The sequence below is a fragment of the Choloepus didactylus genome, chromosome 9, assembly GCF_015220235.1.
Source record: "Choloepus didactylus isolate mChoDid1 chromosome 9, mChoDid1.pri, whole genome shotgun sequence".
Classification (NCBI taxonomy): Eukaryota; Metazoa; Chordata; class Mammalia; order Pilosa; family Megalonychidae; genus Choloepus; species Choloepus didactylus.
In genome coordinates, this window is record NC_051315.1 from 71,611,017 (window position 1) to 71,629,475 (window position 18,459).

General features: G+C 38.6%; 2 protein-coding genes across 9 annotated transcripts in view; one reads left to right on the plus strand and one right to left on the minus strand.

Annotated features, from left to right (window-relative positions):
- CERKL (ceramide kinase like) overlaps window positions 1-18,459 on the minus strand; it is a 245,433-nt gene that overhangs the window by 166,375 nt on the left and 60,599 nt on the right. The window lies entirely within an intron of this gene.
- LOC119544901 (A-kinase anchor protein 2-like) lies at window positions 13,796-16,827 on the plus strand. Its single transcript, XM_037850460.1, is given in 1 exon segment — window positions 13,796-16,827. A coding segment is annotated over 1 exon segment (2,799 nt). The 3' UTR covers window positions 16,595-16,827.

Genomic DNA, 18,459 nt, shown 5'->3' on the forward strand with positions numbered 1-18,459 from the left:
TATAGTTGTGCATTTGTCACCCAAATCTATTTTTGAACATTTTCCTAACACCAGAAAGAATAAAAATAATAAAAAATAAAAGCAAAAAAGAACACCCACATCATCCCCCCCATCCCACCCTATTTTTCATTTAGTTTTTGCCCCCATTTTTCTACTCATCCATCCATACACTGGATAAAGGGAGTGAGATCCACAGGGTTTTCACAATCACACTGTCACCCTTTGTAAGCTACATTGTTATACAATCATTTTCAAGAGTCAAGGCTACTGGGTTGGAGTTTGGTAGTTTTATGTGTTTACTTCTAGCCACTCCAATCATTAAAACCTAAAAAGTGTTATCTATATAGTGCATAAGAATGTCCACCAGAGTGACCTCTCGACTCCATTTGAAATCTCTCAGCCACTAAAGCTTTATTTTATTTCATTTCACATCCCCTTTTTGGTCAAGAAGATGTTCTCAATCCCACGATGCTGTAGACCACAACGCTTTTGGCAGAAGTTAAGGTGGGAGATAATTAAACAATACTCCAATAAAATTAGCTCTGCATTATACATGATAATGATAATATGTGTTTAGGAAAGTCTAACAATTCAGTATAAGAAAACTGAAAAGGAATTCTAAGTAATACTCTATTAAAATGGTACTGCTTTGGGAAAATAAAAAAGTATTTGCAACGTCCCCTTAAGGGACTGGGGAAAATGTGGAAATATTAAACTTCCTCACTTGGGGAACTCCTGATTTTCTCTCAAGCATTAAGGACTCCCAATTTAATAAGCCAAATCCTTGATCCTGGGGCTTTCCCTTATGAATGAAACTTATTTCTGTAAAGGAGAAGCTAAGCCTACTTATAATTATGCCTAAGAGTTACCCCCAGAGAACCTCTTTTGTTGCTCAGATGTGGTCTCTCTCTCTAAGCTGATGCTGCAAATAAACTCACTACCCTCCCCACTATGTGGGACATGACTCCCTGTAGTGTAAGTCTCTCTGCCAATGTGGGACATGACACCCAGGGATGAGCCTGGCCCTGGCATCATGGGACTAAGAATGCCTTCTTGATCAAAAGGGGGAAAAGAAATGAAACAAAATAAAGCTTCAGTGGCTAAGAGATTTCAAATAGTCCAGAAGTCATTCTGGAGGTTATTCTTATGCATTATATAGATATTCCTTTTTGGTTTCTAGTGATATAGAACAGCCAGAAGGTAACACCTTAATCTGTTGAACTGTAATCCAATAGACTTGATTCTTGATGATGATTGTATAATTACATAGCTTCTATCATATGACCGTGTGATTGGGAAAATCTTTTGACTGACACTTCCTTTATCCATTATATGGGCAAATGAGTAATAAAATAAAGACAAATAAGTAAATAAATAATAGGAGGTAAATAAGGAGTATGGGGTGTTTTGGGTGTTTTTATTTTTATTTATTTATTTATTTATTTATTTATTTATTTATTTTGGAGTAATGAGAATGTTCTAGAATTCATTGTGGTAATGAATGCACAACTATCTGATGATACTCTGAGCCACTGATTACATTCTTTGGATGGATTATATGGTGTGTGAATACATTTCAATAAAATTGCATTTAAAAAAAATGGTACCGATTTGGCATTTTCACTTTGGAAGACCATGCAGCTGTCTGAATGCAAATCTCTCCATGAATCTGCTGAAATCATAAGACTAACCAGGAACACAAACAAAATCACACTTGACCCACACCATTAACATTGGAGACACAGTACACAACAAACCTCAAATTACCTGTAAATAAAGTAATAAACACCAAACGCTAACAGACCTACCATTAGAACTCTCCATGTGGGTGCAAATCTGTGGTTTCATAGAACAGGGAAAGGTCATCTTAAGAGACTGAGATAAACAAGAGAGAGGACCAAATGACTGAGATAAAATACAGAGAAAACCTCTAGAAAGAAAAAGTTCAACACCAGTGCTACAATGCCGAGCGTAGGTCTGAGGCTTGGAAGTTCATAGCACTGTCTACAGGGAAAAGGCTTGAAAGTGACTTGGACCAAAGGTAGCTGTCTTGGTGAATCACTGCTTCTTAGAAAATAAATAAATATAGAAGACATGATGTTCTCGGAGATGTTGCTATAAAGGAAAAGAAATATATAAAGAGAAAATGAAGGATCCTGCAAAAACAAAATACATGCCATGCAAATCCTCCTCCTCATTGCCACAAATATTATCATCTAGTAAAAATGACTTCACTATACTGAAAGAAGGTGATCTTGAACTAGGAACACAGTCCACAAAATTACAGGAATATATATATACATATAAAATTCAAACCAATTCTCATACAAAGCATCTTTAGGAAGAAAACAAACTGTAGATCAAAATATCTCCATTGGTGACTATCCTCATCCTTCAACAACAACAACAAAAAACACACTGAAGAAAAAAAAGTAGCTCATAATACAAATTAAATCAAATATCTTCAACCAATAGACAGCTTTACATATCAGAAATAAAGAATGCTTTACAACATGCTCGAGAGAGAAGACATGAATGAATGTGTAATAAGAGACATTAAAGGAAGGCAGGAAAACAAACAAGGGAATGAAAATGAGATAAAGGAAAAGAGGGAGTCAGAAAGAAAGTGGTGGAAATTAGAGAAGCCAGAAAGTTCCAACATAAATGTAACTGATATCCCTGAAGAAGTAAAACAAAATATAAGAATCAAGAATATACATTATTCTCATGCACTCTTAGGATATTCACAAAAACAGTAATTATTAATTTAGTCACAGTTATGACAAAGTAATAAATTCATGAATTAAAAACACTTTTTTAAAAAAGGTCTTCCAACAGGAAATTTTAAAAACCTTCTATTTCTGGGTAAAATGGGACATACAAACCAAAAAATACAGAAACTCTAAAAAATTATAATGGAAATACTTCATATCAGAATCTATGAGATACATTTAAAACACTGGTTAGAAGAAAATTCATAGCCTTAATCACCTAAAATTAACAAAATGAAAGAGTGAAAATAAATCTATCAACTCAAAAAGCTAGACAAAGTTAACAAAAACAATGTACAAGAAAAGACATAAAGATAAAAGCAAAAATTAATGACACAGAAAATAAAAAAAAAAGAGTACACCAAAATAGTAACTTAAAATCCTGGTTCTTTGAAGTTAAAAAAAAATCAAAACAGACAAACTACTTGTTAATATAACAAAAAAAGTGAAAAAGCATAAACATACAACATAACTGTTAAGGTTGGCTAACAATACAGAGAATTTTTTTTTAATCAGAAGAGACTATATTACCAAACCTTTATGCAAATAGATTTGAAAATTTGATGAAATAGGCAATTTCTTCAGAAAATATAGTTTACACAAATTGACTTCAGTCTCCAGTACAGAGGGAGAGAAAGCAAGTTTCGCATTAAAGAAAGAGAAAAACTTTTCAAAGAGCTACCCTACATGGAAGCACCATGCAGAGATGGTTTTACAAGAGAATTCTATCAAATCTTTTGAGGACAGATTGCACCAATACTATATAAATTGTTTCAGAGCATACAAAACAAAGAATTTCCAAACTCTTTTAATGAAGCAAATGTAACACTGATACATAAACCTGATGAAGAGCACAAAAAAGTACAAAAGAAGTATGTAACAATTACAAATATTGATGCAAAAATCCCAAATAGTTAATAGATTACACATTAAATACCACATTAAAAAAATACATCCTGATAAAAGTGGATTTATATCACGAATGCAAGAATAATTCAATATTAGAAAATATGTTAATATAATTTGCCATATTAATCAAATTTAAGGAGAAAATAAATTACCTACATAGATGCTTAAAGAGCATTTGACAAAGTTTAACATCCATTCCTAGGGGGAAAATTCTCAAAATAACAGGAGTGAATGGATTCTTTCTTAACATGGATGGAGATAAATATCATTAGTTCTTACCTAATGCTGAAACACCAGAATCATCCCTACTTATTCTTGGGAAGAAGCCGAGGATATCTCCACCACTATTTTTTATTTTCCTGGCATTTTGGGCAAATGTGATTCATCAAGAGAAGACAATTAGAGGCCTGAGCATTTGAAAAGATTCCATCAGTAATACTTTGTATATCTACCCAACATTAGTACCAACTGCTATTGAGATAAATTTAGTTGGGCTGAGCAGGTTCTTGTGAAATTGTGGTTATCTTTAAGCTCATCAGTTGTTTGTCCAGGTAAACACTTCTCACCAGTATTTAGTCTGAGTTGTACAGATGATATATTTGGATTATTGTCATTGTTCACCTACAGACTCAAAAACAATTATCTTAAAGTACCTTTAGATTCTGTAGAGTGTAGCTATTCTATAATAGCTTTATGATCCTGATGTTTATTAAAAGTATTAAAGTTGGATCTTCCATGTTAAAATCACAAAATTAAAACCAGTATTTAAAAGTGGAAAATATTATGAACAAAAAAGAAAAGAAATAAACTATCAATGATAATACTTGTTTTAGTTTCCCAGCTAAAACAAATACCATGCAATGGGTTGGGTTTCAATTCTTTGGGGTATATACCTAGAAGTGGCATTGCTGGGTCCTCTGGTAATTCTTACTTAACTTTGGGGAACCCCAAATTGTTTTCCACAGGGGCTGAACAATTTTACAGTCCTGTCAACAATGCAATGGGTTGGCTTAAACAATGGGAATTTATGGGCTCATGACTTGAGGCTAGAAGAAGTCCAAAATTGAGACATCAGCAAGATGATGCTTTCGCCCAGAAGACTGTGGCATTCTAGAGCTGGCTGCCAGCTATCCTTGGTCTTGGCATTTCTGTCACAAGATAATGGGCATAGCAACTTCCTTCTCCTTCTCCTTCAAGTTCCCTTGACTTCCAGCTTCTGGCTGCTCCCTGTGGCTTCTCTCTCCAGCTGACTTTCTCTCTACTTATAAAAGACTCCAGTAATCCAGATTAAAGCCCAACCTGATTCAGTTGGCCCACACCTTAACTGACATAACATCTTCAAGAGATCCTACACACAACCAGTGGTTGGGAACTGAACATGCCTTTTGCAGGTGGGGACATGATTTAATCCCCCAAAATAGTAAATGATAATAAAATAATTTAGCAACATTGCAGATATAAAATGCAAAACTCAATTATTTTCATATACATAAATAACTTTCAGAAAATATAAGGGAAGAGAAACCCCTATTTGCAATAGCAAAATGCCAAAAAAGATTTTAATAATAAAATATTTAGGAATAAACTTAAGAAATGTTCAAATTATTAATGAAGAAAACTATAAAACACCCCTGAAAGACACAAAGGTAGAGTTGAACAAACAAAAAGACATCCCTTATCCTTGGTCAAAATGTCTCATCATCATCAAGATATCAGCTCTTCCTAAATTCAATTACAAGTGTAATGCTCTTTCAGTAAAATTACCAAGCTAGAGGAATTGACAAAGTTTATACCCAAAAAAAATAACACACTAAGATAGTTAGAAAATCACAGAAAAGAAAGAGCTATGAGAAGAACTAACCCTACCAGATAATAAAACTACAAAGCCTCTCTAAATAAAAAAGACTGGCACATGAATAGATAAACTGGCCAGTGGAATAGAATGGAAACCCACAAATAGGCCCAAGTACAAAGGGAAATTTAGTATATGATAATGTGTTATCTTAAATCTCTAGTACAAAGATAGGCTTTTTCATAAATGGCATTGGAACAACTGGATAATTTTTTTTTTAAATAAAAGTCCATACCTTACAGCACACACAAAATGAACTCCAAATACATTGGATGTATAAAATTAAACTATACAAGTACTAGAAGGAAACAAGGGTGAATTTCCCTATAAGAGTGAAAAAAGGTTTTTATATGTTGTCTCAAAAACCATATGCAAAATATTCATAGAGTTAGACTCTAAATCATAGATTATTAGAGAATGGAGAGTTACTGCTTAATTTGTACAGAATTTCTACTGAGGTTGATTGTAAAGGTTTGGAAATGGATGGTGTTGATGTTAACATATTATTGTGAGTATAATTAACAGCCCTGAATTATATAGGTGAATACAGTTAAAAGCGGAAACTTTAGCTCATATATATTGCTAGAATAAATATTAGAAGATAAAACATAGGACTGTATGACATAGTGAACCCTATTATAGATGATGGAGTATAGTTAACAGTGTAAGAATAGTCTTTTCATGAATTATAACAAATGTGTGACACTAATACAAGGTGTTAATAATAGGTTGGTATAGGGGGAAAAACACACCTAATGTAAACTATGGATGATAGTTAATAGTATTATTTTAATAATCCTTCAATTTTAACAGAGGTAACAACTGGCAAAAAAAAAAAAAAAATAGTGCCATTATTTAAAAAATGCTATCATCAGTTGTAACAAATGTTCCACACCAATGCAAAGTGTTGGTGGTGGGGTGGTGTATAGGAATCCTGTATTTTATACATGATTGTTCTGTAAGCCCATATCATCTCTAAAAAAATAAATTAAAATTTAAAAACCAGAGGCCATAAAGAAAGAGTGGTAAAACTAAGTACATGAAATTTAAAAACTAAAAACGTTGCATGGCAAAATCACTATAAAAATGTGAAGAGACAAATTACATATAGGGAGAAAACCATATGCAATACATATCACAGAAAAGGTCTAATATCCCTAAAAATAAAAATTGAGGGAAGACAAGACCGAAAATATGGAAAAATGGGAAAATAGTATAAAGACATTTCACAAGAAAAAATATTAAAATATTAAAATGCAAATGTGTTCAACTTTACTCAATTTTTTAAAAAATGGAAATTAAAACTAGACTGATATTCTATTTCTCATCTATCATACTGGAAAAAATTCTAAAGCATGAAGGTAAAATCTATTTGCAAAGAAATGAGTAAACAGACATTTTCATGCATTGCTGGTAAATATGAAAAATGGTGCAAATCCTATGGAGGGTAAATTGTCAACATCTAGTGAACTACAAATGCACTTACACTTTAATCCACAAATAAACTTCCAGAAATTTACCCTTAAAATACTGTATGTACAAAATTGTTCTTTGCAGCATTTGTACTGTAAGATATTATAAACCATGAAAATGTCCAAACATAGGAGATTGGTTGAATAAAATATGATACAGACAGTACAACAGTATTTTACACAGCTGTAAGGAAACAATAATGAACCTCGGTGTGAAATGATATAGATATGTTTGTGGTGGTTTGAAGCTGTATGTACCCCAGAAAAAACATGTTCTTAAATCTAATCCATTCCTGTGGGTGTAGACCCATTGTAAGCAGGATGTTTGATGAGGCTACTTCAGTTAAGGTGTGACCCACATTATTCAGGATGGGACTTAATCTTATTACTGAAGTCCTTTGTAAACAGAATGACTATAGAGAAAGGGTGTGCCCCATGGAAACAAGAAGCTGAAATCCAGGAAACCCAGAAGAGAAGGAAGAGACCAGCAGACGCTACCATGTGCTTTGCCATGTGACAAAGAAGCCAAGGATGCTGGTCTTAGGGAAGAAAGCATTGCCTTGATTTGGACATTTTCTCAGCCTCAAAACTGTAAGTTAACTTCCCATTGTTCAAGCTAAACCATTTCATGGTATTTGCTTTAAGCAGCCTAGGAAACTAAAACAATGTTTTTAAGTGAAAAAAGGAAAGTGTACAATTAATGCTGTATGTGCCTTTTGACTAAGAAAGAAGGGAAATGAAAAAATAATACATATATCTGTTATCTTTACAAAAAAATATAAGCAGGATAAACCAGAAACCAATAAAACTGGTTACCTATAAGGGGTAGGTGAGAGGGATGAGGTGGATAGGATACAGAAAGAGTTGAGTTTTTTCCTTTTGAAAACATGTTTCCATTCTACATATTCAAAAAATATTGAATCAATGAAAATGGTGGAGGGGAAAAAAAGCACTAAAGCTGAATACAAACAGAAACAAATAAAGCCAAACATATTTGAAATGACTAGCATAACTATTCACAAGGGAGTAAAAGTCAATCCAAATAACTTGTGAAAACAATACTTGAAATATATATAGCACTTTCAGTCTAGGGGGCTAAAAAAGAACTGCCAACAAATCTTGAGCTTGTTTTAATAGGTTTGTGTTTCACAGTGGTATGGTTACAGTGACTGAAACTATTTTGTATGTACCATATGATTGAGTAAATGGGTAAACCGTTATTGTTGGGAGCCAAAGTTCTTACTGTGGAATGAAGGAGATGTGAAAATAGAAATGAGAGAAACAAGGAAGAACCCTGTAAGGGTGGATTAGAACTGGAAATAACAAAATAAATGCATGAATTCTAATAAATATTTCCTAGATCTGTCTGCTGCACAAGCCTAGAAGTAATGACTTCTAAAAGCAGTATGCCCACATGGTTCCTAGATCTTGGTTTCTCAATACCAATTCCTACTTAAGGGAATCAGAGATCCTCAGAAAAATGACTGATTCCAGGACCTCACTGATAGACCAAAGATAGCAGTCATTAGACTTCACCAGGCTACAATTAGATTCTCTTTGCAGCACTAGTACAGACCATAAAATATACACTAACTTTTAAGATTTCAGGATAGCATGGGTGGTTAAGAACATGGTCTCTGGAGCCAAACTCCCTGGGTTTGAATCCCAGTTCCACTACTTTCTAGTTGTGTGGCCTTGTGCAAGTTGTTCACACCTCCATATCTCATTTTCATATCTGTAAAATGGGAATAAAAATGGAATCTGTCGCAGGGATGTGAAAATTAACATCAGTTGGTAATGTGAAACACTTGGAACACCTTCTGCACATCAGAGAAGCATCATATTGATGGTGATAATGATGAATTCTATTAGTATATGGACAGTCCCTCCCACCTTTCTTCCCTCTGCAATGACAATGCTTAAACTAAGTCTTAAAGGGTTAAAGTTTTGGTGCTGTGGATTCTATAGGAGTTCAACAAATAATAGTAGAGTTACACACTAAGAAGACATACCCTTTACTGAGTGCCCAATCAACAAACATATTACATATTCAAGGTTCACAGTAACCCAGCAGGAAGATGTGTATGAAGATAAGGTACACAGCTAAATAAATAGCAAAGCTAGGAACCAAACCCAAGTTATCCAGTCAAAAGTTTCATCTTCTATAATATCATGATGCAATAATTATGACTTATAATAACTGGTTCACAAACTCAGCAGTGATGGATTTTCCATTCATTTAAGTAAAAGGGAGATCATCCTTCCCATCTATCTGTTGGGTCAGGGCTAAATAAGTGACCCAATTTCTCACAAATTTACTAATATCTGTTGGTGAGCAGTTAAAGTCCCAAAACAACAATTTGTAGTTTGAACTAAAAAGTCTTTTGACTCATGTATTGCAAAATGGAAACCTTTATTTTTGAGAGGACATGCAGACAATGTGGAAGTGTCTAAAAATTGATGTAAACTCCCTCTCCCTTCAGAAAAGAACAACACTGGTGAAATTTGGTACGTATTCTGTCAGACCCTTTTGTACCTACCAGCCCTGCTAATTCAAACTTGGGGAATAGAAAGGCTCTAGCTCCTTAGATTGCTAGGTGAACCTCCCCTTTGACAGTATCAAGCCTTCATCACTGGCAGGATTTTCTGGCTAACCAATTTCATCAGCTTCTCATCTTCCAGAAATTTTTCAACCAGCAGCACCCTTTGATGGTAAACCTTTCTAGTGTTGTCACAGTATTTTTGTTTATATTCTTGACAAAAATAGAGGTCCCCGATATATAGTACAGTCAATTATATACTGCTTTTCAGTTAAGCAGGTAAAGGATACATTTTAGAGTTTAAAAAGCCTGGATTCAAATCTTGTTCCACCACTTAGTAATGTGACACAAGGCAAGCCAATCAATCACCTCAGAGTTCTATTTCTTTATCCACCAGCAGGGATGGAAAAAAAATAATCTTGACCACAATCAAAGAGTTATAAAAAAGATTAAATGAGTTGATAGATGTTAAAAGCAACTAGGACAAAGCCTAACACATAAAAGATAAGCAATATATTCAATTCACGTCAATATTTATTGAGTAGGCAGTGTGCCAAATGTTATAAATAAAATTACTAACATAATAAAAACTAATATTGATTGAGCACTGTTCTGGTTTGCTAATGCTGCCATTTCACAAAACACCAGAAATGGATTGGCTTTTATAAAGGGGTTTATTTGGTTACAAAGTTACAGTCTTAAGACCATACAGTGTCTTAAGTAAGGCATACACAATAGGGTACCTTCACTGAAGGATAGCCATTGGCATCCAGAAAACCTCTGTTAGTTGGGAAGGCACATGGCTGGCATCTGCTTGCTCCTGGGTTGTGTTTCAAAATGGTGTTCTCTAAAATGTTGCTCTTGGGACATTCTGTTCTCTCTTAGCTGCAGCTTCTCTTCAAAATTTCACTCACAGATGCTCTGAGTTCCTTCTGTTTTTCAGCTCATTTATATGGCTCCAGTGATTTAATTCAGACCCACCCTGAGTGGGTGGGGTAACACCTCCATGGAAATTATCAAATCAAAGTCATCACCCACAGTTGGGTGGGTCATATCTCCATGGAAACATCCAACCTAAATATCTCACAAGACTGGATTAAAACATGGCTTTTGGGGGACATAATATATCCAAACTGGCACAAGCACTCATTAGTGTTTAACACTCTCTGTGCTACAAAGAGCTTAGAGACTTCTGGTTGGCCAAGATAGCAGAGTGAGATGCTCCAGGCAACTGGTCCCCTACAGATCTTTGAGTAACTGACAAAACTGGCAGAGCCATCTTTCTCAGAGCTCTGTAAAATAGTTAAGGGTCACTGTAACTGGGTGAGCATCAAATCAAGAAAAAGGCAAACTAAACACAGTAGGAAAATCTCATGGCACCCTTGTTGGCTCCTTCTCTATTCTCTCCCCAGCTCTGTGTGGAATCAGCCTGCACTCTTAGTGCAGGTCCCTGTTCCCATTTCCAGAGGACACAGAGCAAGCTCTATGTGCATCCTGTGGTGCATATATGGCTGTGCCAATCTCTCGGTGGAATTCTGAAGGACTGAACCAGAATAACTTACATCTGGCTTGCCATCCCACAATGTGCCCTGCTTTCAGAAGCTGGTGGACAGCTAAATCAGTCTAAGAAACAATCAAATTTCAGTGGCCTGGGGCAAAAGATGACCAGATTTAAGGCATACAATAGAATTCCCAGATCAGGAAGAAAGACTGTTTCATAGGGAGAAGAGAGGGTATTCAGATCCCTGTATATAGAGAATTCCTAAAGCCAGGAATACATGCCAAGGACAAGACATATCCTCAGAGAAAAAAAACAGAGGCTCCTATACTTTGGCCTCAGGTATTCTTCAGGTTCATTGGCAGGAGGGCTAAGCTCCAAAGGAGAGCACCAGTCAATACAGAGTCAATCTGCAAAGATCATGAAAGGTACTTTTCATTTGTTTGTTTGTTTATGTTTGCTCCTGGAATTCAAGGAAATCATGAATCATATCACCAGCTGGATAAAAACTTTAGGATCAGACACTTCAGGGACTAAATTCCAGAGTTAACATATTAAAGTATTACAACAAGTAGAGTGTGCAACAGAAGATTGCTTGGTACACAAAGAAACAGGAAACAATAGTCCATCCAAAGGAATAAGATAAGATATCAGAAACCATCAACAAAGAAGATCAGATTTTATTGTACCAGACAAAAACCCATAAAAATAGTTTTAAATATGCTCAAAGAGCTAAAGGAAAACACAGACAATGAACTAAAGGACATCAGGAAAATGACATATGAATAAAATGGAAAATCCAAGAAAGAGACAGAAATGATAAATGAACCAAACAGAAATGCTGGAGCTGAAGAACAGAGTAAATGAAACAAAAAATTCCCAAGAGGGGTTCAACAAAAGCTTAGAGATAGCAGAAAAGAGAATCAATGAAATCAAAGATAAGACAACTGAAATTATTCAGTTTGAAAAGTAGAAAGAGAAAAGAATGAAGAAAAGTGAATATATCCTAAGAAACCTGTGAGACCCAATTAAACATACCAATGTGAGCATTTTGGGAGTCCCAGAGGAGAGAAAGACAAAAAGGGGATTGTGCCAGTTTGGATGTATTATGTCCCCCCAAACACCATGTTCTTCGATTCAATCTTGTGCGGGCAAATGTATTAGTGTTGATTAGGTTGGAATCCTTTGATTGTTTCCATGGAGATATGATTCAAATAACTGTGAGTGGAACATTTGATTGGATTATTTCCATGGAGATATGGACCCTGCCCATTCAAGGTGGCTCTTGATTTAATCACTGGAGTCCTATAAAAGAGCTCACAAACAGAAGGACATCAGAAAAGCTGAGAGTGACATTTTGGAGAGCAGCTGAGAGTGACATTTTGGAGAGCCGCTGAGAGAGATATCTTGGAGACAGGCATTGAAAGCAGACTTTTGCTAACACTTTAGAGATGCTAGCCCAAAGTCTGCTCCAGAAAAGCTAAGAGAGGACAAAATGCCCCAAGAATAACATTTTATAGAATGCACAGGAGCTGAGAGGGGAGGTGGAACACAACCTGGAATCAGCAGACACCAGCCACGTGCCTTCCCAGCTAACAGAGGTTTTGCAGATGCCACTGGTCTTCCTGTGGTGAAGGTATACTTGTGCTGATGCCTTAATTTCAACATTTTCATGGCTTTCTGACTGTAAATTTGTACCAAATAAACCTCCTTTATAAAAGCCAATCCATTTCTGGTATTTTGCATAGTGGCAGCATTAGCAAACAGGAACATGGAGTAAGGAATATTTGAAGAAATACTGGCTGAAAACTTCCCAAATTTAGAGAAAGAAAGAAATATGAAACCCAAGAATCCCAACAAATCTCAAATAGGATAAACCTGAATAGATACATAACAAGACACATGATAATCAACCTGTAAAATGCCAAAGATGCTTGAGAATCCTGAAACCTGCACGAGAAAAGCAACACACAGATATAAGGGAGCCTCGATAATAAGTCCTGATTTCTTATCAGAAATTATGGAAGCAAGAAGACAGTGAGAAGACACACTTGAAGTGTTGAAAGAAAACATTTCCCAAACAAGAATTTTATATCAAAAATGAGAGAGAGATAAAGATATTCACAGAGCTTCCTTGTAAGTGATGCTAAAGGGAATTCTTCAAATTGAAAGGAAAGAACATGAGATAGTATATCAAAGTAGAATAAATAAATAAAGAGCTCCAGTAAAGGAAACTACATGGTAATTATAGACACCAGGACTATGGTTTTTTATGTTTGTAACTCCACTTCTTACTTCTTACAGGATCTAAATACAAATGCATAAAAAGTAAAGTTAAATCTATGGTTTTGGGCATATCATGTATATTGATGTAATCTGTGATAAGGAAATGAAGATTGGAGGACAGAGAGGTATGGGAACACAGTTTATATATGCTATTGAAATTAGCATATTTGTTTGGTATCAAATCAAACAATATTGTTATAGATGTAGGATATTAACTTTAAGACCCATGGTAATCACAAAGACTATATCTGAAAAAATATACACAGAAGGAAATGAGAAGGAAAACAATGGCTTATTACAAAAGATCAACTAAATTAAAAAGGAGGAAATAAGGGAAGAACTGAGGAACAAAAAAAAGGTAGAGGTCGCGGGCGCCGGGAGGGAGGCGGGGAAGGGGCGGGAGTCGGGGAGCAGGCCCGCCGCGCTCCACGCCCTCCAGCACGCCCAGCGGCTGCCGCTGCCAGCAGATGCACTTTCCCCAGCCGGGGACTGCTGCGCACCGTTTCCCGGAGTCTCCCGGAAGCCCCAACAAGGAGGCACTGGTCATGGTGCTCTGCAGCTGAGCCCGAGGACTGCGCCCAGAGAAGCCTCCCCAGCTTTCCGAGGATGATATCCGGCTAAAAACCGAGACAGACACCTGTCGGGCCAATCTCCTGGAGCCTGCTACCTGCTCTCTGCCTCCAGATCACCAAAAAATGGAAATTGAGGTCTCTGTTGCAGACTGTACAAGTGTTCCTGGAATCACCTCCACCCCACACTCCATGGACCACACCTCCTCTTTCTATTCATCCTCCCACAACGGTCTCCTCACTGATCACCAGGAGTCCCTAGATAATGATGTGGCCAGAGAGATCAGATACCTAGACGAGGTGCTGGAGGCCAACTGCTGTGACTCAGCTACAGACGGTGCCTACAACGGAACCTCCTCCCCAGAGCCTGGCGCAGCCATCCTGGTGGGCAGCCCAAGCCCCCCTGCCTACACCACCATCCAGGCAGAGCCCACAGAGAGAGCAGCTTGCAGGCAGTCGCCTCCTCACATTGAGCTCAGTCAAAGCAACTCACACGCCGTGGCAGAGGGTCAAAAGGCGAATGGCCTCTCTCCGGGCCAGCCCAGGGACGCGCTGGGGGACAGCCTGCAGGCCCCCGTGAGCCCCAGCTCCTCGACCAGCTCACGGTGTTCTTCCCGTGATGGGGAGTTCATGCTCACCACGCTCAAGAAGGAAGCCAAGTTTGAGCTGCATGCCTTCCAAGAGGACAAGAAACCCTCCAAGCTCTTTGAGGACGATGAGTATGAGAGAGAACAATACTGTGTCAGGAAAGTGAGGCCGTCAGAAGAAATGCTAGAGCTGGAAAAGGAAAGGAGGGAACTCATCCGGAGTCAGGCTGTGAAAAAGAATCCTGGCATTGCAGCAAAGTGGTGGAATCCCCCCCAGGAGAAAACCATCCAGGAGCAGCTGGATGAGGAGCATCTGGAGTCACACAAAAAGTACAAGGAGCGCAAAGAGAAAAGGGCGCAGCAGCAGCAGTTGCAGCAGCAGCAGCAGCAGCCGTCCCCACCACAGCTCTGCGCGGCCCCTGCAACCTCTCGTGAGCATTCAAGCATGGCTGAAAACGCAAAGGAGGACATCGTCACAGAGCAGATAGATTTCTCTGCTGCTCGCAAACAGTTCCAGCTGATGGAGAATTCCAGGCAAACAGGAGCCAAGGGCCAGAGTACACCCCGGCTGTTCTCTATCAAGCCCTTCTACAGGCCTCTGGGGTCAATCAACTCGGACAAGTCACTGACCATCAAGCGCCCCGCTTCTGTCGGGGGAGTGCCAGAAGACAGCGCCACCTCGATAGCCAAGGGGCAGAAAGCTTCCAGTGCCCTAGAGAGCCAGTCTGCAGGAGGAGGCCAGGGCAGCGCAGCTCCCCAGGGAAAGGAAGGGCCCTACAGTGAGCCCTCTAAACGTGGGCCCTTATCTAAACTGTGGGCAGAGGATGGAGAGTTTACGAGTGCGCGGGCTGTTCTCACCGTGGTCAAGGATGAAGACCATGGGATTCTGGATCAGTTTTTAAGATCGGTCAATGTCTCTTTGACCCCAGAGGAGTTTGACTCTGGTCTGGATGAGATGTCGGTGAGGTCCCAGGACACCACCGTCTTAGAGACCCTGTCTAATGATTTTAGCATGGACAACATCAGTGACAGTGGGGCATCCAATGAGACAACCAGTGCCCTCCAGGAGAACTCATTGGCTGATTTCTCTCTGCCTCAGACTCCACAAACTGACAACCCCTCAGAGGGCCGAGGAGAAGGCGGCTCCAAGTCATTTAGCGATCATGGTTTCTATTCCCCTTCTTCCACACTGGGAGGCTCTCCATCGGTTGATGACCCCTTGGAATATCAGGTTGGCCTCCTGGTGCAGAATGCCATTCAACAAGCCATAGCCGAGCAAGTAGATAAAGCTGCTGTGTCCAAGACCGGCAAGGATGGAGCAGGACAACAGGGACCTCAAGCAACTCTAGAGGAAGCTGAAGCTGGGGCTCCCAGCTCGGAGAAACCTCAGAGCACGTTTGAGCCCCCTCAGGTGTCTTCTCCTGTTCAAGAGAAAAGGGATGTGTTACGAAAGATAATGCCTGCTGACGACAGAGCACTCAGGGAAAGGGAGCCCTTCCAGCCACTGCCTGCAGTGCAGCCCAGTGGCCCAGTGAACATGGAGGAGGCCAGGCCCGAAGAGGGCTACTTCAGCAAGTATTCAGAGGCTGCCGAGCTGAGAAGCACAGCCTCCCTCCTGGCCACTCAAGAATCAGACGTTATGGTCGGGCCCTTCAAGCTGAGGTCAAGGAAGCAGCGGACTTTGTCCATGACTGAAGAAGAAATCCGAGCAGCCCAGGAGAGAGAAGAGGAGCTGAAGAGGCAGAGACAAGTCTTTCAGAGTACACAGAGCCCCAGGGCCAAAAACGCCCTATCGCTGCCCTCCAGAACAACCTGCTACAAAACCGCCCCAGGGAAAATAGAGAAAGTCAAACTTCCTCCATCCCCCACAACCGAAGGCCCCAGCTTGCAGCCTGACTTACCCCCTGAAGAGGCTGCCGGATCCCAGCGGCCCAAGAATCTGATGCAGACCCTCATGGAAGACTATGAGACACACAAATCTAAAAGGCGCGAGAGAATGGATGATAGTAGTGTCCTTGAGGCCACGCGGGTGAACCGACGAAAGAGTGCTCTGGCCTTGCGCTGGGAGGCAGGGATCTATGCCAACCAGGAGGAAGAGGACAACGAATAGACTTTCTCTGATCCAGGAAGCTTCTTTGGTGCTTGGAATGCCAAGAAACCAAGAAATTAACAAATCAAAGCATTTTAATGGAATATTTATTAAAGTGCAAACAAACTCCCGCAATCCTTAGGTAGACCAGAAGCTGCAATGTACAATGATGAGAAATAAATAAATCAAGTGGAAAGGAAATCCACCCATCAAACTCTGACACCCAGGAGTCAAACGAGAAAGGATTTTCTGTCTGTCTGCTTTTGGACCAATTCACAAGTGATGAAAAAGGACAAAGAAGTTGCAAGCCAGTCAACGTGGCTGCTGCAAACAACTGACACCAGCCTCACTGGGTGATGAGGAAGAACAGGTGGTGGAGATAGGGCCACTTAGAGAGAGCAGGGCCCGGGCTGACGCAGTCTACATGGCAATAGGGGATTTTTCTGCACCTGTTTCCCACCCACCACTTGCGACATCAGAGTTAATTCCATTAACTCCAGCAGCCGTAAAATGAATGATGTTTCTCTCCGTATCTTCCCAGAGGAGGCAGTTATGATTCCATTTCTCTTACATTTGATTGTTTTTAATTGGGAGCAATTAATAATTGTAATACATGAAATCCTTATTTTTAAGACAATATTTCTTCTTGTTGCAAACAATCTATTCCACATTAGGAGGTTGAGAAAGGGGGAGAAAGCCAAACCAAATAGATTATTTTAGCTGTAGGATCTTGTCTGCTTATAATATTGACTGATCTGCCATTTATGAGAACACATTTTCATAATTATGTTTCTTCATATGAAAACTGTATTTAGTGGGCAACAACTATTTTTATGATGGGATTGGGGAATATATATGTATAAAAATCTGTACACATTGAACAGCATGGTTCAAGATGGTAGGGGTATTTTTAGAATAGCAATAATTGAAAAAAAGGCGAATCTGCCTTAGAGAGTTAGATGACAAGAAATTCAAAAGTGTTTATAATTATATTTTATATTATGAAGTAGGCCTTAGAGGTAGTAAGAAGAATGACAAAAGATTTAGGATCAATCAGAAAGGGAAAATTAAAGAAAGGTCATGAAGGTAGACAGAGAAGGGAAGGAGAGAGAGTAGGAAAATAAGGAAATAGATATTTTTGCTGAGCAACCAGTGTTTTTCAGGATGATACAGAGAAAAATATAGCCTGGAAATTTAAGTGCAGGCTTAGAATCAGCTACAAATCCTAAAGAAGGTGTGTGTGTGTGTGTGTGTGTGCGCGCGTGCGTGCGCATTCCTACACCATTGTGTGTTTGTGTATAGAGTGAATGTTCACGTGTGAGAATGTGTGTGAGGATTAAAATTCCAGAATGATCATGACACATGGGTATATAGTTATTCCTCCAAAGCTATTTGCCAGCTTCAGGAGTGATTGAGAAGTTCTTTTTTATGAAAAGGAATATAAAGGCACTGAACTGATGCAGTATTTGTAATATTAAATTGACTGAACATGGTATTTGCATGAGTCACGGTTGCAAAGTTTTGAGCAGTTCTGTAATTTGACATGTAGGAAAGCATCATATTTATTCTCATGCTTTGTATTCATGCTTAGTAAACTATAGAAGATGCCAAAAAAAAAAAAAAAAAAAGGTATAAGACTTAGAAAAACCAAGTAGCAAGATGGCAGAAGAAAGTCTCTCATTACCAGCAGTTAGTTTAAATGTAAATGGATTAAGCTCTCCATCAAAGGACAGATGATGACAGAATGGGCAAAAAAAGGAATGACCCAACTAGATATTCACCTTAAATTCAAAGACACAAGCACATTGAAAGTGAAAGTATGAAAAAATACTCCTTGCAAAATAGTAACCAAAATAGGGGTGAGAGTTGCTACAAAAATATCAGAT